At 43.1% G+C, this 27,916-nt stretch overlaps 1 protein-coding gene across 6 annotated transcripts in view; it reads left to right on the top strand.

Moving 5' to 3' along the window:
- LOC117426838 (disco-interacting protein 2 homolog A-like) overlaps positions 1-27,916 on the top strand; it is a 167,836-nt gene that overhangs the window by 92,716 nt on the left and 47,204 nt on the right. For 3 of the 6 annotated variants that reach the window (XR_009330534.1, XM_059033436.1, XM_059033434.1), the window contains exons 5-20: positions 6,256-6,468; positions 8,298-8,432; positions 9,725-9,769; positions 12,733-12,852; positions 16,252-16,449; positions 16,911-17,002; positions 18,531-18,641; positions 20,148-20,271; positions 20,496-20,605; positions 22,881-22,983; positions 23,742-23,806; positions 24,179-24,272; positions 24,612-24,731; positions 25,168-25,282; positions 26,172-26,311; positions 27,734-27,870. Coding sequence is in view for 5 of the 6 variants with exons in the window: in XM_059033436.1 (XP_058889419.1) it covers positions 6,256-6,468; positions 8,298-8,432; positions 9,725-9,769; positions 12,733-12,852; positions 16,252-16,449; positions 16,911-17,002; positions 18,531-18,641; positions 20,148-20,271; positions 20,496-20,605; positions 22,881-22,983; positions 23,742-23,806; positions 24,179-24,272; positions 24,612-24,731; positions 25,168-25,282; positions 26,172-26,311; positions 27,734-27,870 (1,922 nt within the window). In the remaining variant the exon portion in view is untranslated. The remainder of the gene's footprint in view (positions 1-6,255; positions 6,469-8,297; positions 8,433-9,724; positions 9,770-12,732; positions 12,853-16,251; positions 16,450-16,910; positions 17,003-18,530; positions 18,642-20,147; positions 20,272-20,495; positions 20,606-22,880; positions 22,984-23,741; positions 23,807-24,178; positions 24,273-24,611; positions 24,732-25,167; positions 25,283-26,171; positions 26,312-27,733; positions 27,871-27,916) is intronic. The other 3 variants (XM_059033438.1, XM_059033437.1, XM_059033439.1) reach the window with 2 other exon arrangements.

The following is a 27,916-nucleotide window of genomic DNA, read 5'->3' as shown; positions in this document are numbered from 1 at the left end:
AGCTCTAAATCATACCGGAAGCCAGTGTAACAAGGTCAGAACCAGGGTGATGTGATCATATTTCCTAACACTACTGCCCTCAATAACATTTGACTTATGTAATGCCTTTCACAACCAGGGCCGTCCCAAAGCGATTGACCAGTATTTGTTTTTACTAAATTCTGTAAAAGCAGATACGTGGAGGGGGTAAGGTTTCAAAACAGCCACAGTCTCAGAGCTCCTTATATAATTTACCCAATACAACAGTATGGCTTAGCAGATTATTCACTTAGTTGAATTAGCACAAGGTGTCCATTCACATCAGACACCTAAACTACAGAGATGATTTCTAAATTTAAAACGACTTTCAGTTTCTCCCAGGCCGGCGTTATGGGCGGGCCTTAGTGTGCCTGGCCCGTCCAGTTTAGGTCCAGTGCCCCCCCCCCAGTTTCAGATTTTAAATTGATTCAGTACCGTCAGCTTCCAGTTCTAGTGGTAGATGCCCGATGGAATGTCTCAGCACCAACTGTGAATCAAATTTAAAATCAATCCGCGCAAGTGCCGGCTTTTTCTTATTGACTTGCTGTATTTTTAAGCGTAGTTCACTATTGGACAGTAAATACTAAACAAAGACACAATAGGTCCAAATTAATTTTATTATCCACCAAAACCAGTCAATCAATACTTTGCATCAAATAAAGCAACCAATCCTGTACCTGCAACTTCCGAGAGCCAATCACAGACACAGCATCTTTCAACAACAACAAATCGAGACGCGGACAGTTCAGTTATATTGCTCCATTCATATGTAGATTCAGGAGAGAAAGGTTTTGGCTGAACGTAGAAACATGGTGAGTTAGGAGGCATTTTAGAGTGGTATTTAATGAGAGATTGTATTGGTAGTTCAGGCTCCATCGTACACAAACTGTCCAGTAATTGCTCAATGTCCAGATTATAAATAGGGGTTTTAAACCCTAACAAGTTAATAAAACATTTAAATCGATTTACTAATTTAAAATGCATTGTTTTTCTCTGTATATGTTTGTCATCCTTGTTTTTTATTTTAAAAAATGCTGGGGACTATTTTCTTTGAACGTCTTTACTCAGCGGAAAGGTACCTAAGATTGTAAGGTTTTTATTTTTTTTTTAAAAAGAAAATAATGGTAAAATAATATGATGGCTCTACCGTGTGATAAAGATAGTTGAACTTGACTTTCGTTAGCGAACTCGCTTTCGGCTCGGGACAATAACTCCAGTCACGGTCAACTATCACACGTAGAGCCATCATCGACGGGTACTATCGCTTAAATCAGCGGTTTTCAAACTGGGGTACGCGTACCCCTGGGGGTACTCGAGCGCTCCTCAGAGTACGCGAGAAAATTCCTTTAATGGCGGACAACGGATTTTTTTTTTTTTTTTTACCACATTGTAGTACGTTGCGATTTAGCAAACGAATTAACAATGTTAAATCTCCTTTCAAATAAAACCACAACCGTACTGGTGTAGCCTACGTTCTCTTTCTGTTAGGCGAGGTTAAAACACCCAACCGGCCGCTGACACTAGCGAGTGAGCTTTGAGCGCACATGGCTAAATTACATATTTAAATAGCAGGGCGGTGGTTCTGCAGTCTGTAGGCTAAAAAAAAATCATTGTATGATGTTGCTTCTTTTAAAAATGTGTAGTGTTTACTAGGTACGTTTACTTTCTGGAGTTTACATGTTAGATAGTGAAATCACTGCGCTAGAGCTAGAGCGTACACGACTGTGTTATATCTTGCAACAATTTATGTGTTTTTTCACTGACTAATTCGTTGAAGAACTCCTTTGTCGAGTGATTGCATTAGCCTAGGCATGCATGCCGCTAACTATTAGGCTAATAAAAGCAAAAGCACGGTATTATTAAAAATAAACATAAATAAATAAATAAATCTCTAACTCCTGGGATTGGGAAGTGTCTAGAATTGGATTCCGTCCAGATCTATTGAGCGTGTTGTTGAAGCTGACACCCTGGGATCCTTCAAGAAGCTGCTTGATGAGATTCTGGGATCAATAAGCTACTAACAACCAAACGAGCAAGATGGGCTGAATGGCCTCCTCTCGTTTGTAAACTTTCTTATGTTCTTATGTTCTTATGTTCTTATATCATACAGCGAGTGCCCATCAACAAGCTGTCTGGCAGCAGATTCACATGAACAGACCACTGCACTAAACACTAACATGGAAGCATTTTGCTAAAAGTCATTTTTGACTGCATGATATAAATGTCACCTTTCTACTTTCATCAAATTAGCTTTTAGAAATATTCACTTCAAAACAATGTGCTTATTCTGGCTGGATTCGATACTGCACAAGACACACATAGCATTTGAAATGTCCAGCTCAAAGTGCTAAATGATAACATTCGCGTTAAATAAATAAAAAAAAAACACACATTCAATGTGTTATACAGTTCCGCATGCTATTTTTTTTTAAATGTCTGTATTTGTACATTTTAAATTGTTTTTATGCAAAATGCCCCGTCTGTTTTCTCTTTACGCTTCAGCATTTCTTGGAAGAAATGCGAGACTTTTGTTGAGAATTGCTTTCTGATTTTGTTTTAAATTAGAACCCTAGGTTTTGTTTTTCAAAAGCATAACCTGTTTCTGGACTCGTTTTGGCATACTTATTGGTCTGGATTTTGAAATAGTTTTACATAGCATTTTCAAAATGTAATAATTATATTAAATGTCCATAATTATATTAAATGACATTTAAAATGAAATACGTGATAAAAAAGGGCACATCCATCACATTGGTAGGTAAGCATTTTAAAAAATATATATTTTCAGTTAACATCAACAAGTACTTAAGCCTAGTTATTAGAAAATACCATTTGTTCTTCTGTTTTCATAGGTATATTATGACCCTATCTCAGATGGGGGTACGCGGTAGACTAGATTTTTTGGAAAGGGGTACAGGGCCTAAAGTGTTTGAAAACCACTGGCTTAAATAATAAAAAGAAAAATCTATGAGAAATCATTAATTAAATCAAATTAAAGTAAATCAAAGCACAATAATAATAATAATAATAATAATAATAAAACGTCTAGTTGCTTCTGGTGTTCGTATGTTCAGTATTGAATAGTCAGTTGAAAGTAGCATTATATGTACATTTGTTACTTTACAGTAATTTGGTGGGTGTGAGAATCTGTTTATTGCAATCTCTGTAGAGGGCCTGCTCACTGATTGTATTCGTTTCAAGTATTGTTTCTCTTAAATTATTATTGCGGTAATAATAATAATTTAAAAGAAAAAGAAAAAAAAAAACTTTTCCGGAAAGAGCTGTGGTAATTCGTGCTGTGTGGATAGTTCATAATATTGCGCTATCATATGATTTATTTATTTAATTATGTGTTTATTGTCATCACAGTGAAGTAAAATAGTAGAGAGTAAGAGCTAATTGATTTGTCTTTTCCAAAATGAGCCCACCCTAAATAAGTGGATACCCCCCCACAGCGTTCATGCAGCCGCTGGTCCTGGTTTCTCCAAGCATGGCCTCTATAAACTGTATTTTTTTATTTTTTTTATTTGACCAATGTGTTGTTTTTTTTTTTTTTTTTCTTTTTGTGGCTGAAGTTACTTAATCATTAATGAGCTTTTAGAGAGTGTGGGATAATTGAAATGATCCTGGGAGCCTTCGTAAACACTTGAATTGTCAAAATATCACTAAACCTTGTTTTTTAAGTCTCAGTTTTATTCATACAGAAAACACACTGAAAACAAGAGAGACTGGGATGGTATAATCAAGCAAACATTGTGTCATGCTGGCTGTAGTCATGACCTGCATTAGAACTGCATTGGAACTCCTGTGGCAGTGCTGAAGCTCTGACCAGATCTTTCTAACACTCTGCCAGCACTGGAAAGTAACTGAAGCAAATTAAATCCTATTGAACAGCATGTGGATTGAAACTTCTGAATGAGTTAACAAGTTGTTACCAGCTTATTTCCATTGAGTCCCTGTAGCACAGTAATACAGATACTATAGCTCTCAGGCGTGAACAGAATATACTAAGCAATGTTACACAAGCTGTATGATTGTCGTGTTTTTAGCAAAAGGGGCTTTCAGCCCATTGTCCATGTGCCCACATGAAATACTGTAGAGATTAGGATATCGTACAAAAAGACAAGAAAAATGTCATATCAATAATTAGGAATAGTATTTTTACATGCATACATGCATGCATGCATATACATACATGGAATTGTTCACAAATGCGTACATACACACACTTAGGATTCATACATATATGCATACACAAACACATACATAATGAATCGCAGTGGTGCAAAAGACCTCTCCCCACTGATACCTCTTCTTCACTGAAGCGCTCTGATCTGCACACTTACTGTGAGCAGCTGTCAGTCCTGTATCCCAGTTGATTACTGTATTGCAATGAGTGCCACTCGGGTCCATTACAACATTGCCCTGTACACAACCTCTCTACACTACATCCCCAGCATTGCCTTGTACAGAGCCTCTCTACACTTTGCATCCCCAGCATTACCCTGTACACAGCCTCTACACTCTGCATCCCCAGCATTGCCCTGTACACAGCCTCTACACTCTGCATCCCCAGCATTGCCCTGTACACAGCATCTACACTCTGCATCCCCAGCATTGCCCTGTACACAGCCTCTACACTCTGCATCCCCAGCATTGCCCTGTACACAGCCTCTACACTCTGCATCCCCAGCACTGACTTGTACACAGCGTCTACACTCTGAATCCCCAGCATTGCCCTGTACACAGCCTCTACACTCTGCATCCCCAGCATTGCCCTGTACACAGCCTCTACACTCTGCATTACATTGCAGTTATGGCATACCATTTTGACATTTAATGGACAGTTGCATTTCCGATACTGGGAATTAGCTCTCCAGTTTCTGATATTGGTAATTTAAATGCTGATATCAAGAACTTTTTTATTTTTAATATAAAAAACAAAAATATATGACTTTCCTTTACATCAGGAATTATTTATTATTATTTGTTTATTTTAACAGACGCCTTTATCCAAGGCAACTTATAGAGACTAGGGTGTGTGAACTATGCATCAGCTGCAGAGTCACTTACAACAACATCTCACCTGAAAGACAGAGCACAAGGAGGTTAAGTGACTTGTTCAAGGTCACACAGTGAGTCAGTGAGTGAGCCGGGGACCTCCTGGTTACAATCCCTTTTCTTTAACCACCAGACCACACAGCATATTATTGTATTATTGAAATCGATAAATTAATGTACAGATATTTGAAATATTACAAAATTATACATTTTTTATATAGTCTTTTTTTAAAACAAATTGAAATTGCTATTGATATTAAAGATGACTGATCTCAACCGGGTTTACTCTGTTATCTATTCCTGCACACTGATTTAAAAAATAACCCACTAGTTCTGATTTCAGAAATATGTAGGAAGTCTATATATTCTTGATATCAGGAATCTGAAATATTGATAACATAACTTCTGGCCCCCGATCTCCTGTTATGACCCTGCTTTCCTGACCCTGACCTAGCCTCTGGCCCTCTGCTTTCATTCAAGCAACTATTCTGTCTCCCCACCCTAGCCTAATAAACTTACATTCTTTTCATCCATTTTCCTGATTGTATCGCTTTGTTTAAACTTGTAAAGCGCCTTGGCTAAAGGCACTATAAAAATGTAACTAAATAAAATTAATTAATTAATTTAACTCATTTAAAGTCCGCATTGATGAATCAAAATTGTTATATTTAGAAAACTTCTGGTGTGCGTGTTATGTTTCTTTGACAGCAGTCCAAAAAACAAAACTGCAATTATACAAATCTTTAAAGAGTAAGCAGCTTCAAATGAATTGCAAACATCATAGAGTTTAGGGGACAGTTAAAAAAAAAAAACATGTATATATATATATATATATATATATATATATATATATATATATATATATATACAACAGGGATGGAACTAAGACTGCCATTGCTTAGCAGTTTGGTCCATTCCTGGTTTCACTATAAGTTTAATAAAATACACCTGAGCTTGTTCTTGTACACTGTGGCTAATCAAGCTCGTACTAGAACCTGGAGTGGGTGAAACTGCTATGCAACAGGAGTCCTATTTCCATCCTTGTATAAATGAAGGTTGATGTGGCTTGCTCTTTAGCTGAGTTAAGTCCTGCCAGTAAGACTTGGTGTCCGTGCTGAGGTTCTCGCGCCTGCCTGCCTCCCATCCACTCGCTGTGTTTGTTATTTTGGCACACAGACACTTCGTCGGCCTCGGAGGACGAGGGCTCCCTGCGCCGGCCCGGCCCCCCCAGCGTGGAGCGCTGGTTTAACAGAGTGATCCAGGGCTCCTCCACCTCCTCCTCTGCCTCCTCCACCTCATCACACCCGGGAGGGTGGCCCCTCGGCCCGGCCAGCGCTGCTACTACTGCCGCCACCGTGCTGGCAGACCTCATGGCTCAGTCCCAGATAGGTCAGTACACCACAGCACAGGACACCCAGTACAGGGTACCCAGTACAGCACGCCCAGTACACCACAGCACAGGGTACCCAGTACAGCACGCCCAGTACACCACAGCACAGGACACCCAGTACAGGGTACCCAGTACAGCACGCCCAGTACACCACAGCACAGGACACCCAGCACAGGGTACCCAGTACAGCACGCCCAGTACACCACAGCACAGGACACCCAGTACAGGGTACCCAGTACAGCACGCCCAGTACACCACAGCACAGGACACCCAGCACAGGGTACCCAGTACAGCACACACAGTACACCACAGCACACCCAGTACACCACAGCACAGGACACCCAGTACAGGGTACCCAGTACAGAACAGTACAGCACAGGGTACCCAGTACAGCACGCCCAGTACACCACAGCACAGGACACCCAGCACAGGGTACCCAGTACAGCACGCCCAGTACACCACAGCACAGGACACCCAGTACAGGGTACCCAGTACAGCACGCCCAGTACACCACAGCACAGGACACCCAGTACAGGGTACCCATTAAAGAACAGCACAGCACAGGGTACCCAGTACAGAACAGCACAGCACTGGACACCCAGCACAGGGTACCCAGTACAGAACAGCACAGCACAGGACACCCAGCACAGGGTACCCAGTACAGAACAGTACAGCACAGGGTACCCAGTACAGAACAGCACAGCACAGGACACCCAGCACAGGGTACCCAGTACAGTACGCCCAGTACACCACAGCACAGGGTACCCAGTACAGAACAGTACAGCACAGGGTACCCAGTACAGTACAGAACAGCACAGCACAGGACACCCAGCACAGGGTACCCAGTACAGCACGCCCAGTACACCACAGCACAGGGTACCCAGTACAGCACAGGGTACCCAGTACAGTACAGAACAGCACAGCACAGGACACCCAGCACAGGGTACCCAGTACAGCACGCCCAGTACACCACAGCACAGGGTACCCAGCACAGCACAGCGCACCAAGCACAGCACACCCAGTACAGTACAGCATGACCACTGCATTTCTCAGTCAGTACAGTACATTCTCTGCTATTCTCTGTCACTGCGAATCCAAATCCAGTCAGCCTGTAATAACATCACACTGGTTTCAATCAATAAACGTCATGAAGGCTCCCATTGACAGCATAGTGACAGCACCCTGTCGCTGAGTCGAATTCAGGTGAAGTCAGACCCTAAGCAGCACATATACTAACTTGGTCACAGCTACTTGATACTGCGTGTAGTTATTGCTTAAGCAACAATACAATGACACAATATGTGACTTTTGCTGAAGGCCAGCCACTGTGATGTCATGGTGTGGTGAAAACAGTTCTGGTTACTACGCCAGGAGCAGTTACATGGATTTCAGCTTTTTCTTTAGCTTTTAACTCCTAATTATTATTGGAATAATTGAAAGAAAGAAAAAAAAAATTCAGTTACATTTCTAAAATTAATAAGAAACAACTTCAGTCTAATGACCGGCTCATAAATGTGTGTTTATTTGTGGTTGACATGCCAGTTCAGAGTGAAGAAGTTTGAGAACCACTGAAATGTGTTTCTGCCTCAAAGTTCTTGCTGGTGCCAGGCTCTAAATGAAGAAAATCTACATGGTAGTATATATGGTATACTATTGTAAGATATGGTGCTTGGTCACTTTAATAATAAGAATGATAATAAGTATGTAATAAACTCAGTGAATCCTCTTTTGGTATAAGCTTGCATGGGGTTCTGGGTAATTCTTAGATTGTTGTTGTTGTTGTTGTTGTTGTTGTTGTTTGACAGACCTCTTCCTTCTCCTCCCACAGATAACCACTGTGCCCCCCCAGACGTGACCACCGGCCTGTCCCAGCGCGCCGTGCACACTGAGCGGCCCCAGCTGGCGTCGGTGCGGGGGGTCCCGAGGGGCCTCCATAACACCACCATCCTGGAGACTGCGGATGGTGAGTGACCGACACAGTCGTTTTTCTGATCAATAGGTTTTAATACTAAATTGTTTTAACAAAGAACTCTGTTCATATTGTCATCTCATGAATTTATGAAAAGTTACACAAAAGCTATAAAATGTGTAAAGTCATCATTGTTTAAAACAGCATTATATCCTATTGGTCCTTCTGCAAGCCAGCTGTTTCTGCAGAGGTTTCAATTCTGACAGTTTCATTGCCTGAGATGATCTGCAGTAACAACAAAGCAGCTCATCTGAGCCTGTAATTGAACTAATTTAAAAAAAAAAAAAAAATGACATTGAGATGCTTTAAATAGTGAAGACTTGGATCCTTCCACAGGTCTGGGGGCTGTGGCACAGACTCTCTTCATATATTGAGTCAGCACCAATCTATCTGCTTATTTGCTGCTCACTGATCTAAGGTATTTTGGTACCAGATTGCTTAAATGACATTCAATTAGTGCACCAATTTCTAAAAATCAGATTCCACATCGATAGTTAAGCAGCTTTAAAACAAAAGCTCCTCTTTGCAAGTCATTAGTCAATATGTTCTCTATGGACCTGTACACATTAAACCACCAAGCAAAGAGCCTTAAGCGTCATCAAAAGATATTATTGTTAGAGGGTCATTTTAAAAAGAAGCTTGGCACAGCTCTGGAATATTACAGTTACCCTAATGAATGTATTCTTGTTCTTTTAGAACCACTTTAGAAGTTTAAGCTAAGCAACCCTGTGGCCTCTATAGAGCTCTCAAAAGTCTTCTTTCTAAGTGCATCTGGTACACCAGATTGTAACTATTAACCTGCCCCCCTGCAACACTCTGCCCCTGGTGGATGTAAAAAAAAATACACCAGTAAGAAATATCACAAAGAACAAATGTGGGGCAGAGAGATTGTTTTTAAATATCTGAGTTATATAAAGTCACCAGAATGTGAGCAATGCAAATGATACGAAGTGAATCTAAACAAGAAGAGGAGTACATTAGTTAAGAGAGCTGATATTTTATACCTGCAGCAAGTGAATATGTTAAATTCACTCCGGCATGCCATTTCAAAGACCTTGCCTGAAAGAGTCATTTTTCCCTTGCATCTGCTCTATAAATAATCTTTCTAATGGATCTGTTCCTTTGTGGTAGTTATAGAGCTTTTATTGCAATTCCTATGCTCACCTACCAAGGTCAGTGTGTCTGCTATAGCCTCATAACAGATATGAAATTGGAATAAATCAGTGGTACCCTTGTATTTTATAGTGCCTGGAATGACCAATTCTTTCAATGGTCTTCTTTCATAGGCTTCCCTCCTCCAATACAAGGGACTTCCTCTCTGCTGCAAGACGGTATATATGAACCCATCCTACAGTATGCCTCTGCAGCGCTCACTGTGTGCTATGTTATATACATGTAGAGCATACTGTATCTGATCGTTCTGTATGTGCACCGCAATAATAGTGACCCGACGGGTGCAAACTGTGTGCTGGCTAGTGTTGTGTTTGTATTCTTACAAACTGTTCAGCTCTCACACATACCATTGAAGCAACACCAGTCTAAAAACCCTCTTGTGACAGGATAGTGTCACAGCCCAAGCTGGTTACCGTCAGGAAAGAGACCCACAGACAGAAAGCTGCAGGTTAAGTGCTGGTGCGCATGCTTATTAACAAAAATACACCAATCAAACTGGGCACGAGGGCCAAAATAAAAGGTTTAAACAAGAGAATACCTACATGTAGGCTGGGCATTAGTCTTCACTACAACATTACAAAACAGCACAAAGAATCACAGCACAAACGCTCACCCCAACTCTTCCAACAAACAAAGGATTTTGCTCCTTTTTTATACATGTGGCCACTCCCTAATTACCATCAATTACCTAAATAGAGAATCGCCACACCTGTTATTGGTGGCAGGGACAGATATAATTCCTGCCAACCTTACATTCCCCCACACACACTATTTACAGTAGCAGGGCTTCTGCCCTGCCACGCCTCTGCTTCTGACCTCCTTCAACCAGCTCAATGAAGCGTCTAGTCAATACAAGTTCTCTGTTTACTGCTGCAGTACCCATTTTAAACTGGGTGACAGTGAGATTAATTACTACAGTCTATTGTATTGCCAGGACATCAGGGATAAGAACAACTCTTCTGCTTTGAACAATTAGAACTACAAACCTGGAGCCTGCATGCTAGGGCTTCTATGGAGGCCATCATTTTGAGTGTAGTTTTTCAGTACTCGACAGAATGTGCTAGTCAGAACACCAGGGCTAATACCTCTACATCTAAGAGTGCCATGAGATATGTGCACTACACCATATAATATCTATATTATACCAAACATGAAACTGGAAGTCATTTAAATGTAGACCTAAATCATAAATGGTTTAGTTTTATATAATAGCACAAGTGTGAACCACTTGGTACCATTGCTGGTTACAGTTCAGGTGCACTGTGGGCTGTCCGAGCTGTGTACCTGCAGACTGCATGGAATTGAGAGAGCTTTCATTGAGCGCTCCTTCATCCTGCTACTCAGACTGTGTCCTTCAGATTACCTGCTGCTGTGCCTGGATCTCACAGAGAGGCCTTTTAGAAGCTGCACGGGTGTAATGAGCCGAGGGATTGCTGTCTGTCTGTCTGATCAGCTAGCTCTTAATATTCCAGGCACTGAATCATACAGTGCAAAATCTCTCAAAAAGTCAGAAAGGTTGCAAAGGTAATAATTGTGATGAGAAACGATAGGCGGCACTGAAGACATAGACATCTACAGGGTGGTTTTTAAGCAATGATACAAACACATCCATTAAAGGCTCTCTGCGTGGAGTGCAGGATGCGCCTTATTGCCTGGAGATCACAGGTTCGAATCCACGCTATGTCATTGCTGACCGTGACCTGGGGTTCCTAAGGGACGGCACACAATTGGTCGAGCGCCGCCCGAGTAGGGAGGGCTTAGGTCGGCAGGGCAATCCACGGTTCACCGTGCACCAGCGACCCCTGTGGCTGCAGTGGAGCCATTCAGATCTGTGTTGTCCTCCTCTGTAGGTCTGGTGGCTTCGCTGTGTATCCACAGCGTGAAAAATGATGGATTGGCAGGAACACGTTTCGGAGGACGCGTGTTTCAGCCCCCGTTTCCCGTGTCGCCAGTGGGTTGCAGTGGTGAACCTGGATAAAAAATAATAATTGGGCATTCCAAAGTGGGGAGAAAACTGGGGTAAAAAAACATTGGCGACAACTAAATTAAAAAAAAAAAAAATTGATACAAACAGTTCCAATTGAGCTGCTCCATTGAACAGTATAACAGAATGGGTTCCAATTGAGCTGCTTCATTGGCCTTAAGACTCTAAAGTTTAATGTATTAAACGCTTAAAACTTTCATGTAAACGGTCATTACTGTTTAAACTGTCAGACACATATTAAATGTAAAAGGCGATTGGATTTAGTGGTTATAGTCATCTTCATGTCAAATTGTACATTAATTTCCCGATATAATATTTAATCAATGCATGAAGATACTATATACTAGTGATGAAATGTTTTGACTCTCATTAAATGGGACATTTCCGGTTAAACGTTTAGTAAAATACTACTCATTTAAAGTTTAAACAGGCTTTTCAGCCGTAATTGGCCTTGCACACAGGAATTGGAAACTTGTGTTTTAATGCAAGTCAGCACATTCATCAGCACTCGACCATCCACATGTAAAACCTGAAACAAAGCAATAGCGTTGTTGTAGCTCCAGTACAGTGCGTCTCTGTGGATTACTAGTGCTTCATGTTAGTACTGTGTGCAGTGTTTGCTTCCTTTTAACAGTCAGTGCGTTCCACTGCATGTGTGCGTGAAGATGTGTGTACTGTATATACAGGCTCCTTTACAAGGGCTGCTCCCAGCAATTCAGTATCTGCCCTGGCCATCGCTACGTAGTCTGTAATCTAGAAATATCCACCAAACGCAGTTTGATTTTACAATGAAACACCTAACGCACAATGTGCCGTAACGGTAAGTAAGAAGTTTATTATAGAAGCGCAATGCTGAAATTATAAGCAGTGGAACAGAGGATTAGCTGGAGTCCCACGATGACACAACAAGATTGTTCAAGTTTTGTCACTAAACAACAATACTTCATATCACATCTGTGATAACAGTACAGTAAATAATAATAAAACATTGCATTAAACTGTGTCTCTCAGTCTGTGATTTTGATGTAGTTGAAATGAAATGAATTGAGCTGAAACGAACTGAATTGAAATTGAATTAAATGCTGTTGAGTTGAACTGATTAGTGCTCTTCCTCCTCTTCCTCCTCCTTGTTTGCAGGTGTCCCAGTGAATAGCCGGGTCTCCTCCAAGATCCAGCAGCTGCTCAACACCCTGAAGAGACCCAAGCGACCCCCGCTGAGAGAGTTCTTCCTGGACGACTTCGAGGAGCTGCTGGACGGTAGGGCTCTGTACAATACAACCCAATACAGATCAGTCTGTACTGCATTCACAGGGCTCTGTACAATACACCCCAATACAGATCAGTGTGCATGCACAGGGCTCTGTACAATACACCCCAATGCAGATCAGTGTGCATGCACAGGGCTGTGTACAATACACCCCAATACAGATCAGTGTGCATGCACAAGGCTCTGTACAATACAACCCAATACAGATCAGTGTGCATGCACAGGGCTGTGTACAATACAACCCAATACAGATCAGTGTGCATGCACAGGGCTCTGTACAATACAACCCAATACAGATCAGTGTGCATGCACAGGGCTCTGTACAATACACCCTAAAACAGATCAGTGTTCATGTACAGGGCTCTGTACAATACACCCTAAAACAGATCAGTGTTCATGAACAGGGCTCTGTACAATACACCCTAAAACATATCAGTGTGCATGCACAGGGCTCTTTACAATACACCCCAATACAGAGCACTGTGAATGCAGAGAGCTCTGTACAACACAATCCTATAGAAATCGATCTACATGCAGAGGACTTAGCAAAGTGTAATGAAGCCAAGTGAAAGTATGGCAAAGCGTAGGTAAGTAAAGCACCAAGAAATTAGGGTACTTTTATACTTGACATGGCTTTCAAATCAATTGTAATTACCACAAGGAGCCAGTGCAAACGCTGCTCCCTCACCCCAGTCAAGCACAGTGGAAACCCTACCTCCTCACCCCAGTCAAGCAAACAAACTGTGGAGCATGCCTCAGCTGAAAAGCTGGTTACCTCACCTGGTTTCTATATTTTCATCAAAAACTTCTCAAACTTTCCAAAGATATTATTATTTGTTTATTTAGCTGACGCCTTTATCCAAGGCGACTTACAGAGACTAGGGTGTGTGAACTATGCAACTATGCTGCAGAGTCACTTACAACTACATCTCACCCAAAAGACGGAGCACAAGGAGGTTGAGTGACTTGCTCAGGGTCACACAATGAGTCAGTGGCTGAGGTGGGATTTGAACCGAGGACCTCTTGGTTACAAGCCCATTTCTTTAACCAATGGTGGGGGAGGAGCTATGGTGGTTGTTTATCCCGACTATGTAACCCTTTTCACTGGTATTTTGTAATTTCTTCTATATTGTAAATAAACAGCGAGATGGTAAATAAGAGAGATCCACCACCCTATGTGTTGTCACGGATTGCACATTTCAACAAAATCTTTACAAAGTCATGTATGAGACACTTAGAGGTAAAACTACAAAATCAAACGGCCAAACCTATCAGCTAATGGCTACATCAGTGTCGACTGAGGTTCCAACTTTAACTACCCTGGTTGTCAGGAAGTGGCTGGGTTTTGTAAATAAATAAATTACAAAAATACGTTAATGCTCAAATACATAAATACATAAACACATGCATGAGGCTGACGTCAGGGCTGTGTGGGAAACAAGACCAAATCACCTCTTAAAACATCTGTTTCCTTTTCCTGTCTTCCAGTGCAGTAATCGGCACATGTAGCTATTTTAAAGCAATGATACAATTGCTTTACATACAGTATCATTCGGTACGGTCACTGCAGTCAAGGAAATAACAGATGCAGCCTGATGATAAAACATCCTTTCAGGAAGCCGATCTGTTTTGAGTCTGTATTTAAAGCTTCATGTGTCTTGTTTTGTGATACGCTGCCGTTCCGGATTCTGACCCCTGTCAGAGAGACAAGGTTTAAAGCTCTGTAACCACTAATGCAATTGAACCCGGCTCTTTTGCATTGCAATGTGCAGGGTCGTCTGTTCGCGCCCAGCCCCTCACCCTGTTGTGCTGGGTGGTCTTCTTTATTAAGGGGAGGCAGTTATCATACCATCTGTGACAGGGTGGTTGGGTGGTGACGTCAAGGCAGAAGCAGGAAGAACACACACAGGTAACTGCAGTTGCAGAAGAAAGACGCGGCTGGGCGCCGTTTATTTATATACAAAAATAAATAAAATATTTAAACAAAAACACTGTGCTCACAGAGCAAAATAAAACAGTCAAACAAAACAAAATCACGAACACAAAATAGTAATAAATGATCCAGATCAGGCTGGGCAGTAGCCTTCACTGATCCTGAATTTTCTTTTTCTTTTAGTTTCGTTTTCTCTCGCTCGCTCTCTCCTCTCTAACACTCACTTGGAACATGGAGAGCTGCAGGCTTTTTATACCGTGGCCGAGGGGTTTAACTAGCTGGCAATTATTCTATTACCCCTCGGCCACAATCTGCACGAGTTTAATTTTTTCTGGCAGAGGACGAGCACCAATCTCGCCTCTGCCTGAACACGTTTTAAAATAAAAAACTACAACAAACACATGGCGCTCACCGTCATTTACACAACGATAATATACAAATAAATCATACACCAAAAAGACATGGCTTTCGCCGTCATTTAAATATAATAACTAAATAAATAAATACAAAAACAATACCGATGGCGCTTCGCCATCATATATTTTTAAATAACAAAACCATAATACAAAACAATAAATTGCACAGGGGCGGAGGGGAAGACCCTGTTCTAAAAATAAATAAACAAAACACTGTACAGGGCTCCTCGCCCTGTTACACCATCTAACTAACATTATTCCCTCTTCAGATCTGCTCCATTGAGTATATATTTGCCTGGTCAGCTTACCCTGTTCCCAATAGGTTTTGACCAGTTTAGAGGTGGTGCAGAAACACATGCGCATATCTGATTTGAGGTAGTTGTAGAAGGTTGAATTTCAATCAGCATATTGCTGAAACAATATGTATGGTACAGTACAGAGCATTGAGCCTTGAGCCTTTAGCATTGAGCCCCGCTGTCCATGTCTATGTTATTGCCCTGTGTTGATTTTGATTGGGCTGTAAACAGAAAGGTTTGTGGTCCATTTGTCCAGACTGTCTCCATCTCTGAATCCTGTCAAGCGTCGCTGGACTGAGCTGGAGAAGATGGGGACAAGAAGACAGTCTTCAAGTAATCAACAGTTAAGATAGCTCTGTTGACAAAAGATGTTCCCCAGATATTTGTTGCTGTATATTCAATTGATCTGAACTTTGGTGGATCTAAACCCAGCTGTTGTTTGAATTGTTAATATAAGGGGGGCTTTGCGAACAAAGTCTCTCTAGTGCATCGTCACTGACTTGGTCCTAATTTAATATTTAAATGGTGTTGCTGCTGCATTTAGGTCTGTTTAGTTCAAATAGAGAACAGGTTATCCAATTGCAATGAAACTATGTCTGGAAATCTGGGGCTTTAAGTAGGGCTCTGTAACTAAGCACTGTATCTGGGTTGAAGTGGCCTAATTTATTTTTCATGGTACGGTAATCCTGATATGTGTGTTTCTGGAAAAAGGGTTCACGTTCTGTGTGTCTGTCTGTGTTGCAGTCCAGCAGCCAGACCCTAACCAGCCCAAGCCTGAGGGGCCGGCCATGTCCCCACTGGCAGGAGAGCCCCCCGGGGTCGTGACGAACTGGCCCCCCTCCCTCCTGGCTGCCATGCAGCGTTGGGGAACCACTCAGCCCAAAACCCCCTGTCTCACCGCGCTGGACAACTCCGGGAAACCAGTCTACACCCTCACATATGGTGAGCAGACCACAGCAGAGCTGTCATTGTGTGGTAGAACTGCAGTGAACACAGAGCTGTCACTGTAAACACAGAGGCTTAGAGAAATACAGCAGCACTAATAGAAACTTATCAAGAGAATTTGAGAAATGTCTCCACAAGAAATCTTGATCTTTTATTAATTTAAAAAAAAAAAAAATTGAAGGATTTTTTCTTTATTTTTTTCTGTTTGAACGGAGATGACTTATATAATATGAGCTAAAATGCCTGCAGCGCTTGATTGGCATTTTTGATTTTATAATCAACATTAGAAGCATCCCTTGTAATCCCCTCTCTCTCTCTCTCTCTCTCTCTCTCTCTCTCTCTCTCTCTCTCTCTCTCTCTCTCTCTCTCTCTCTCTCTCTCTCTATGTCTCTGTCCCTGTATCTCACGCTCTCTCTGTGTCTCTCTCTGTCTCTCTCTCTCTCTCTGTCTCTGCACAGGTAAGCTGTGGAGCCGCAGTGTGAAGCTGGCGTACACTCTGTTGAACAAGCTGAGCACCAAGAACGAGCCCCTGCTGAGGCCAGGAGACCGGGTACGTACAGGGCCGCTCTGCCACCTCTCCCAGTATATATAGTATTGAGGTGTGTATCGTGATACAGGACGAGATCGTCTACCTAGAAAATACATTGGGGTCTATTACCCATTGTGGCAAAATGGTTTGCAGTGCGCAGGTGTAGAGGTGATGTGGTTATGAAACAGAAGACAGACAGCAAAGTTCACGTTCCAAACGGTGGTTAATTTTTGTAATCCTAGTCTGCCAATCCGCAGTTGCCACATCACTTTCCTTCTGGGGCGATATCTTGGTGTATCGTAGCTCCGCCCCCTTTCTAGATGGCCGACTTCCACCTTTCCCTGGTATGAATTGTCAGACCATCCAGTCCGGGGCACTCTAATCCCTTTAGATTTATAGCCATGATTCATTCTCTCCGTCACACCCTTATAACAGCATAGCAAAGTGTAATAACGAATAGTAAAAGCATGGTAAAAAAAAAAACAAGGTATGGTAAAACATATTAATAAACTTGGTAAACTGGTAAATGTCTAGAATAATAATGGGAAAATCATGGGAAAACTGCAAAAATACATTAAAAAATACTGCTGTAAACCTTTATAAGGGTAAAACAGTGATTAATCTACAATAACTGTTTCAAAAACAGACATCAAACAGTACACATTAGTCGCTTTATTTCTGTCTGTAAAATGTCAAATAAAAAACTCGGGAAGATTTAGTAATTTGAATGACAGTACTAGTTAGATCCTCCGCACTTTAGATCAATTGAATAGACCACATTAACTCCAATCATCCAAATGATTGCACACTTCATAAACAGGGAGGGAAACAGACAAAATAAAAAGCCTGTTGAAGTATCATTTGAAGCCATTAGCCCAAAATCTGTAATCGGAAAACAGAGCAAATCTGCATTCTCCACTTGACAACTGATTCACACCATCTCACAGGAGGAAGAAGAGGGCAAGCGCAAGCGAGACAGTGATGCAGTTAGGCTATCATTCACAGGCTGCTTGTTTAGGACAAACTTTTAAAAATCAATTTGCTCACCTTGCAGTTCTGTATTTATTTTTAAGATGGGTTTTCAACTCAAACAGTGGTGCAATTCAAAGAAAATCTCATTCAGCTATCTCCCAAAATCTCTTCAAAGGCTAGCAAGTCACACACATGACAAAAATGAATTTGAAAAGCATTTGATTGGAATACAGATATTGGGGCAGTGTATTATTTAGGCTATATTCAAACCGAAGCACAGTATTTGTATTGATGAAAGAATTCAGAGCCACTGTTTTAGAAAAGAGTTGAAGAGAACTGAGAGTGAAAATCTATTAGAAATCCAATTACCAGACTTTGTGTCTTTTATCAGTGTTCCTTTCACTGGCTACCATTCTGGTGTACAGTAATGTAAATTTGCACTCAAGGTTCAACCAGAGGGATGCTTATACTTAAGATGGGTGCACAGGCTTCTATATGAAGAGCAGTAACAGCGAGCACACAAGTGGAGCCCATGGGTCGGTCTGCCTGATTGTACTATATGTGTTTCTCTCTCCAGGTTGCGCTCGTGTTCCCGAATAATGACCCGGTCATGTTCATGGTTGCGTTCTATGGCTGTCTGCTGGTGGAGCTGGTCCCAGTTCCCATTGAAGTGCCGCTGACTCGGAAGGTAATCCGCATTTCTTAACATGTTCTACACTGTTTTGTACACAGTTTGGCAGGGCAGAGAGAGAGTTTGAATTGATTACCTTTTTTTAATTGAATACATTATTAGTAGTCCACAATTTCAATCACAATTTTTCCAAGCTGTAAAAAGCTGTCTGAAAGTGGCAGTAACAGCCCTGGTATGACTTCACCTCCCTTACAACCTAAACATTTTGAGTGAGACTTAGGGAGTTCTATACGACTCCCCAAAAAAACCTTTCATCTCGAAATTCAAAAGTTCTGTAAGTTCACTACCTGTGCTCCACATAGGAGGTGGGATCCTGACCTGCTGCACTGGAAGGAAGTGATCTGACACGTGTGCATCAGTGTTGTGCTCTTGCTCTGTTTCCAGTGTCCTTGTCACAATTCCGCAATGTCCGTGCTCTGTGCTGTACTGCGCTAGTGTGTGTATAGTATTGTGTTACAGCAGAGCTGAGCAGTGCGGAACGTGCTCCAGCTATCGGCCCTGCAGCAGGGAGCGCTCTGAGAAGTCGCAGCAAAAGCCTCTGCAATGTGCTGTCGATGCACACTAGCTGCAGGCTGGCTGCACACCATTAATCAAAGCAGACCTCTCCTTGTCCTCCACTGCAGCTCAGCCCAGATACAGTCACCTTCCAGAATTACTGTCAGGCTGTGTATGTTTGTAGGTTCATAGCAGAAATGCTTCCGTGATGTATCAAGCTTGAGCTGTGCATCTGATTGAAAAATAATTCAGAAGAAACCAAAAAAAGAGTGTTTTGAAGCTCGCACTAACCCTGCTGCACCCAGTCCTGGGTTTCAGAACTCCCCCTTCAATGAAGTACATTATTGAAATGATCAGGAGTCAGGAGTTTGAGAAGGGTTAGAAACTAGCCCTAGCTCTGCTGCATGTTTTACAGGGGTAAATGAAATACAGTACCATGATAAATCAGACACCTTTTAGCTGTCCTTTATTGAAACATCATGAAACCTGTTAACCTGAAAACCTGATAATTGTGAAACAAGTTGTTGCAGGGTCTTTACTCAATATGATAATTTTCAATTCATTCTTTGCTTCTGACCAGCAACTAACAAAGTGTGGCTGGGGTGGAGATACTGTACCCAAGCTAAGGAAAATCCAATCAAATGGGTGTTAATCATACCTGGTGATTTGTTGATTTTGGATATCTCCGCCCCACTCAATCACAGCATGTCCTCTGTCCGGCTGGTCAGAAACAGAAAGTGGCAAAACCTGTTGTATAATTAACAGGTTTCATGGTGCACCAATGAAGACCCCCAGTCAAATACGTACTCTAAAAGGTGAGTGATTTATTACAGTATGTTGTGAGCCCCTGAAAAATAAATGTTGAAAAAGAAGAAAGCCTAATAATAAGTTAGGTAACACGTTTTCATGCCGTTCACAAGTTCCTCTGTGAAAAGGAAGGGTACAGACTGTCGACAGACTCGTTCCTGAGCTGTTTCGCAAGCGTTACCTGCAGTGTTTTGCTTGCAGGACGCAGGGAGCCAGCAGATCGGATTCCTGCTAGGCAGCTGCGGGGTCACCCTGGCTCTCACCACTGACGCCTGCCAGAAGGGCCTGCCCAAAGCACAGACCGGGGAGGTGGTGACATTCAAAGGTGAGAGAATCACTGTGTAAAAGGGAGACTGGAGAGAGGTAAGAGAACCACAGACTAACAGGCAGTGTACAGGTAACAAGCTCAGAGGTGTCTTATTAAACTCCTACTAAAACCAGGAATGGTTCATACAGCTATGGGAGTCTCATTTCCACTCCTGAATTAGGAATGCGAGTGGAGCAGTGAGAGGGGGGTCCCTCACTCTGCTCCTGCTTGTTTGTTTCCAGGTTGGCCTCGTCTGCTGTGGTTCGTGACAGACGGCAAGCACTTAGCGAAGCCCCCGAAAGACTGGCACCCCCTAGTTCGAGACGCCAGCAACGACATTGCTTACATAGAGGTAGGTCTGGGACCAGCATCACTACAGAGAGGTAGAGCTGGGACCAGCATCACTACAGAGAGGTAGAGCTGGGACCGGCATCACTACAGAGAGGTAGAGCTGGGACCGGCATCACTACAGAGAGGTAGAGCTGGGACCGACATCACTACAGAGAGGTAGAGCTGGGACCGACATCACTACAGAGAGGCAGAGCTGGGACCGGCATCACTACAGAGAGGTAGAGCTGGGACCGGCATCACTACAGAGAGGTAGAGCTGGGACCGGCATCACTACAGAGAGGTAGAGCTGGGACCGGCATCACTACAGAGAGGCAGAGCTGGGACCGGCATCACTACAGAGAGGTAGAGCTGGGACCGGCATCACTACAGAGAGGTAGAGCTGGGACCGGCATCACTACAGAGAGGTAGAGCTGGGACCGGCATCACTACAGAGAGGTAGAGCTGGGACCGACATCACTACAGAGAGGTAGAGCTGGGACCGGCATCACTACAGAGAGGTAGAGCTGGGACCGACATCACTACAGAGAGGTAGAGCTGGGACCGGCATCACTACAGAGAGGTAGAGCTGGGACCGACATCACTACAGAGAGGTAGAGCTGGGACCGGCATCACTACAGAGAGGTAGAGCTGGGACTGACATCACTACAGAGAGGTAGAGCTGGGACCGACATCACTACAGAGAGGTAGAGCTGGGACCGGCATCACTACAGAGAGGTAGAGCTGGGACCGACATCACTACAGAGAGGTAGAGCTGGGACCGACATCACTACAGAGAGGTAGAGCTGGGACCGGCATCACTACAGAGAGGTAGAGCTGGGACCGGCATCACTACAGAGAGGTAGAGCTGGGACCGACATCACTACAGAGAGGTAGAGCTGGGACCGGCATCACTACAGAGAGGTAGAGCTGGGACCGACATCACTACAGAGAGGTAGAGCTGGGACCGGCATCACTACAGAGAGGTAGAGCTGGGACCGACATCACTACAGAGAGGTAGAGCTGGGACCGACATCACTACAGAGAGGTAGAGCTGGGACCGACATCACTACAGAGAGGTAGGTCTGGGACCGGCATCACTACAGAGAGGTAGGGCTGGGACCGGCATCACTACAGAGAGGTAGAGCTGGGACCGACATCACTACAGAGAGGTAGAGCTGGGACCGGCATCACTACAGAGAGGTAGAGCTGGGACCAACATCACTACAGAGAGGTAGAGCTGGGACCCGGCTGCTTGGCTCAGTTGAGCGTGCGAGGCGGGGGGTCCGTTTTCCAACATGTCTGTAACCCAGAACAGCTCAGAAGGATTGCAAACACCATCAAATAATAAGTGGAGGAATGTGAAAAAACAGTTAAAATGGTGCTCTTTGATATTACAAAACAGAGACAAGAGTGCCAGCGAGCCCTTGGGATATATCACTTAATTGTTTGGTTTTGCCAAATTACAAAGTGTTTATTTTTATTTTATTTTTTCAAAAGAATAGTTAATTAAAGACTGGGGTGAACGTCCCCTGGGTCAGTGTTTGGGGTTGTGGATAATGATGAACTGCATTGCTCTGGCAGATGTGCTGGGGAGTCTGCAGCAGCAGCTGGGCAGGTGCCGGGTTTGCTGAGGAAGTCTTTATTCAGAGCACACCTTCCGAACAGCAGTAAAACCAACACAGCCTGTTACTAAAGTACAGTGGAGAGAGACGCCTGAATGTCACTCGAACATTGTCACACACAGAGTATCTGCAGAACCAATAAATAATTCAGGAGGGATTTTATAACTGTTACTGACCTATAAAACTGGCAGTGGTTCAGCTCCACTGTATCTGAGTGATCTGTTTTGTTGTAGGTCATTGTGATCTCATGTATGCTTCGAAGTGTTTGGTGGCTGCCTCTAATCAAGTTCAGAGTGTATTTCACACGCATTCTTTGATGTGTCAGGGGTGTGTCATACAAAGATATGCTCTTGATTTGATTAGTGGTAGCCACCGAACACTTAGACACATATTAAGTCATTAAATCGAATTAGAAAACAGACAAAACCCAGATATTAGCGTACCTAATCAGTTTTTATAGAACTGTTGTGGTTTGAACATTTCAAATGCTTTTTCATTTACATTATGAGTGTGAGATCTACTCTTTCAGTGGAATTCGAAGTGTAGTTGTTGCCAGTAGGTTCCGATGGGGACGTGACTCTCAATGAATGCCGGTGGCTGTAGTTGTGGGTTTGGAGGTGGTGTGGAAGAGGGGTGAATGTTCCTAACAGCGTGGTTTTGTTTTTGCTCATTTAGTACAAGACCAGCAAGGAGGACAGTACCATGGGCATCGCCGTGTCTCACACCGCCATGCTGGCACATTGCCATGCCCTGACGCAGGCCTGCGGCTATGCAGAGGGTGAGTCACTCGCAAACGAGACCATGCCATTCACCTGTCACCTGACATGGCCGAGGTCACGTGACTTTAAGTTTGTTCTGCATAGAGACTGTACACTTTGACAAATTAATGTTTGGTACACAAGCCATGCTATCTGATATGATGAAGTACACCTTAGCTGCCAGGGCGGCTTTTGTTTTTGTTTCTAGTTCTCTGTTGCTGTTTAGGATTGGATCCTGTTTACTGGTCTTACTCTATGATGTCCCTTTTCAGGAAGAGGGGAAAAGATGAATTTCTGAGGTTTGATTTGGGGGGAAAAAAATACCAGGGCTGTGAATTTCTGCCCTCTCTGAAACAGTTTTTTTATAAAGAGATTTTCCATTTGCTAACTCAGATTTGCCACAGTTGCACACCCCCTAGTGGTCACTTATAAAACCACCGCCTCACTCGAGAATTTAGCTTTTTAAAAAGGACATTAGTCAGTAAGCCTGGTAAAGAATTATCCTATTAAACAGGTGAGAAATTAAATATTAAGTAAAAATATAGATTGTATACAGCTGCCCTGAATGCTTGAAATAGAACTGCACAAACCGATAATTCGATTATTCAGATGGAGCTCCAAATGAAACAAGTGAAGAAACAGGTGCTTGGGTTTGTGTGAATCCTCACCTGATTTCTGTGGAGAGCTCAATCTGAGGAGTCCAGTAATCGCTTGGTGCAGCACTAATTTGAGCACGCACTGCCTCTGTAACCAGAGTCTCTTGTTTCCCCGATTGCAGCTGAAACCATCACCAACGTGCTGGACTTCAAGAGGGATGCGGGTCTGTGGCACGGGGTTTTGACGGTGAGCAGGGGGGCTTCACTGGGGATACGCAGGGACCCGTAGAACTCCAGCTGTGGGAATGGGTTTGGATTTGATAAGGGTCTGAGCTAATGCAGCGGTTCCATTATTCTTCTATTCACTCTATACTGTTGTTCTCAAACGTGTAGTTTTGAAAGAAGCACATGTTAAAGCATTTTCATTTTCAAAATCTGGCTTGCATATTTCTATTTTTAAATAAATTCTCAAATTTCATTTTAGTTTTTAGGGTCTTTATTCAATAAATGGGGGATTCACCTAAGTTCATTAGAGAGCTCAATCTGAATAATCAGCCTGTGCAGCACTGGTTGATAGTACAAGGTGTCTCAGTCTCTTGTCGTTCTCTCGCTATGACAGAGTGTTATGAACAGGATGCATGTGATCAGTATCCCCTACTCCCTGATGAAGGTCAATCCCTTGTCCTGGATACAGAAAGTGCACTCCTACAAAGGTAAGCCTCCTCACAGGAGATCACATTTAGCCCTCCTCACCTCGGCATCACCAAGCAGGCACTACTTACCTTAGAAAAGTTCACCACAGTCATTTTGCAGTTTTACCATCCTTGTCCCATGGTTATACTATGCATTTACCACAGTTTGCCACAGTTTGCCATGTTTTTTTTAATATGCTTTACCATACCTATCTGTGCAATGGGAAATGTTTATAAGGGTCTCAAATGTGCAGTTTTGAAAGACACACATGCTCTAGCACACATGTATTTTTTAAAAACTGCGAAATGACAGTGTGAGCTGTGAGAGTGTGCCCCTTGCTGACTGTGTTTCTCCCGCAGCGCGAGTGGCAGTTGTGAAGTCACGGGACATGCACTGGTCCCTCCTGTCGCAGAGAGACCAGCGGGACGTCAACCTCAGCTCCCTGCGCATGCTGATCGTAGCCGATGGGGCCAACCCCTGTGAGTGCCACTCCGACTGAGTCTCCACTCGCACTCATTCAGAGACTGCAATGTTGAGATGCTTACTATATAAAACCACACGCATTGGGGTCAGCAGCTCACTATGTACTTTAAAACTTTTCTTCATTTAGAAAAGTTAGCTATCAGCACCAGTAAGGCATGATTGCATGGAACATTGACGACAGTCCTTTAATGGAATGCTGACCAAGGCTGGGTCCCTTCAGGTTAAAAGTGACTTGCTTCTTGGCAATCAGTCACACGATTTTTTTTTTAACTCTATACATTGTGGGTCTTTTATACCCCAAATTCATATTGAAAAAGAACTACATGAAAGGGTTAAACAAGCAGGAGTTTTTGTCCTTTCAGAAGAAAATAAAAGAACTTGTTTCGTGACTCATGTCTAACTCCTCCCTGTCTTGTGCCCTCTTGTCCGCAGGGTCGATCTCATCTTGTGACGCCTTCCTGAACGTGTTCCAGGCGCGCGGGCTGCGCCCCGAGGTCATCTGCCCCTGCGCCAGCTCCTCGGAGGCCCTCACTGTGGCCATCCGCCGGTACGGTGCCGCACTGCAGGCTCCAACGTTACCAGGGCCACACTGGAGATGCAGGCCAGCAGAGACACATTGTAGTTCCACAGGGAGTGGGGCTCTATTCAGTCTAGAGCCATGGTTCCCAACCCTGGTTCTTGGGACCCCCTGTGTCTGCTGGTTTTCATTCCAACTGAGCCCTCAATTACTTAACCAGACCCTTAATTGAACTGATAATTTGCTTAATTAGACCTTTTTAATTGTTTTCAGCTCATAAGCAGTTGCAGAGTTCAAGTTATGTATACCCAGTTATAGCTAACTTGAAATCTGCAACTGTTTAAGAGGTGAAAACAAATAAAAAGGTCTAATTAAGCAAATTATCAGTTCAATTAAGGGTCTGGTTAAGTAATTGAGAGCTCAGTTGGAATGAAAACCAGCAGACACAGGGGGTCCCAAGAACCAGGGTTGGGAACCACTGGTCTAAAGGACCAGGACAGGAAAGGTGCACCTGAGCAGTTTATTACTGTACTTGGGCAGCTTTCCAAGATACATCATTTATGACAACAAAAACAAAATTCTGGATATGCAAATAAATATAATTTCTAAACCATTTCTCATCGTATTTTCGTCCACATGGTTATGTAATTCTTTCTTTTTTTATGTTAAGGGTCGTGCTGCGCAAACCGATTTATTCAGATCAAGCTCTCTACAGGTTAGTCTAATCAACACCACCTGATTGTCAGCACCTGACTTCTGTGGAGAGCTGACCTGAATAATCGGTTTGTGCAGCACTAGTTAAGGGTCAGATTTATCTTTATTCCACAGCGTTTGCGTTTCTGTGAAAGAAAAATAAAGTAAAGATGTGCTTCAGTTGCTGGTTGCTAGTTTTGTAACATTGACTCCCTGTTTCATGCAGACCCCCGGAGATGGGCGTGCCCCCCCCTGGAAAGGCAGTGCTCTCAATGACCGGACTGAGTCACAGCGTGATCCGCGTGGACAGCGAGGAGAAGCTCTCCGTGCTGACGGTGCAGGACGTGGGCCAGGTCATGCCAGGGGGTCAGTGAGCCAATCTTCGCGCAACACTAATCTAACGATACGACACCTGTCACGATAAGATGTGTATCCTGAGACGTATGATTGTCCTTACTGAAACGACATGATGTGTATCACGAGACAGTATTCTCTTTCAGTGCATTCCAAACCAGGACCTTATTCCAAACAGACTGTTTAAACACCTACAGTGGATTTAATTAAAAAGACATGCTAGCAGGAGGGCTCTGGACTGTTTTTAATTGTACAGTGAGCTGAATTGGCTGGATCAGGGTCCTGGAGCCACAAGCGAGGAGTGCTGTTGTAGAATAACACATCGGACAACACTACTGGAACACTGCTGTAGCTGTACTCTATTGATTGGGTACAGCTCATTATGAAGCTATATAAGGCCAGATGGATTTACTTCAGTCTTCAATTAAGATGTAAATGACATCTCACGAGTGTAAGATGACATCTCACGAGTGCTTAATCTTGATTCAATTAATCATGCATTCATGGATTAGTGTACCTGGCCGTGTAAGGAGCTTCACAGAGCTAGCTACACAGTAGCAGGTGTTATCCTTGATAATTGCTAGCAGACCAGGGCTGAATTACAATTACAGGAGAATTGTTTGCTGCAGTAATTACAATTATAATTACAATTACACTAAAAAGTAACAGAAACAACTAGACACATTTAACATGTTTACGCTATTTATTCTGAACAACCCAGCAATAATCACAGGTACAAATACAGAAACCTACTAGAACTTTTATTATTTTCAAATAAATGGGATCACTAAAAACATTTGAAAATACAAGACTAATGATCATACGACAAATACATGCGTATTTCAACTGTAATCGATCAATTATATATTGTAATTTAATTATGAATTGCACAATTACAGTTGTAATTGACCCCAAGTCTAGTTGCAAGATTAAAGCACTACCATTTGTTTTTGTTTTGTGAGGAGAATGACTCTAATGATAAACACATATGTCTTCTTTTAATCCTATAATTGATAGCCATCACAGGTTGTTTTTTGCAGTACATATAGCATTATGTATAATAATGCACAGGAATCCTTTGTTGTATTTGAAGGCTGTTACACAGGTGGAAATAAGACTCCTTGCATAGCAGATTCACCCATAACAAATTTTGCTACGAGCTTGATTAGCCACAGTGTGCAGGTAACAAGCTTGGATGTGTCTTATTAGACATAGTAAAACCAGAAATGGATCAAACTGCTGTGCAATGAGAGTATTATTTCCATCCCTGTTGTTTGTTGTGAGGCGTCCAGATGTTTGTTTGTTTTTGGGCTCCTTGCTTGAATAACAAAAGTGTTGCCAGTGCTCCGTTAGGGGGGTGGTTTCTCACTGTCCCCCTGTGCTCCATTAGGGGAGTGGTTTCTCACTGCCCCCCTGTGCCTCGTTGCCCCCTAGCTCTTGTGTGCGTGGTGAGGGTGGAGGGCACCCCATACCTGTGCAAGACGGACGAGGTGGGAGAGATCTGTGTCGGCTCCAACACCACCGGCATCGCCTACTATGGGCTGCCGGGCATCACCAAGAACGTCTTCGAGGTGAGAGCAGAAACCCCGGGGCGGGGGGAAATGCAGGGATGGAAAT

Source organism: Acipenser ruthenus, chromosome 11 (assembly GCF_902713425.1).
Source record: "Acipenser ruthenus chromosome 11, fAciRut3.2 maternal haplotype, whole genome shotgun sequence".
Lineage (NCBI taxonomy): Eukaryota > Metazoa > Chordata > Actinopteri > Acipenseriformes > Acipenseridae > Acipenser > Acipenser ruthenus.
This window is presented reverse-complemented; position numbering and strand designations above follow the sequence as displayed.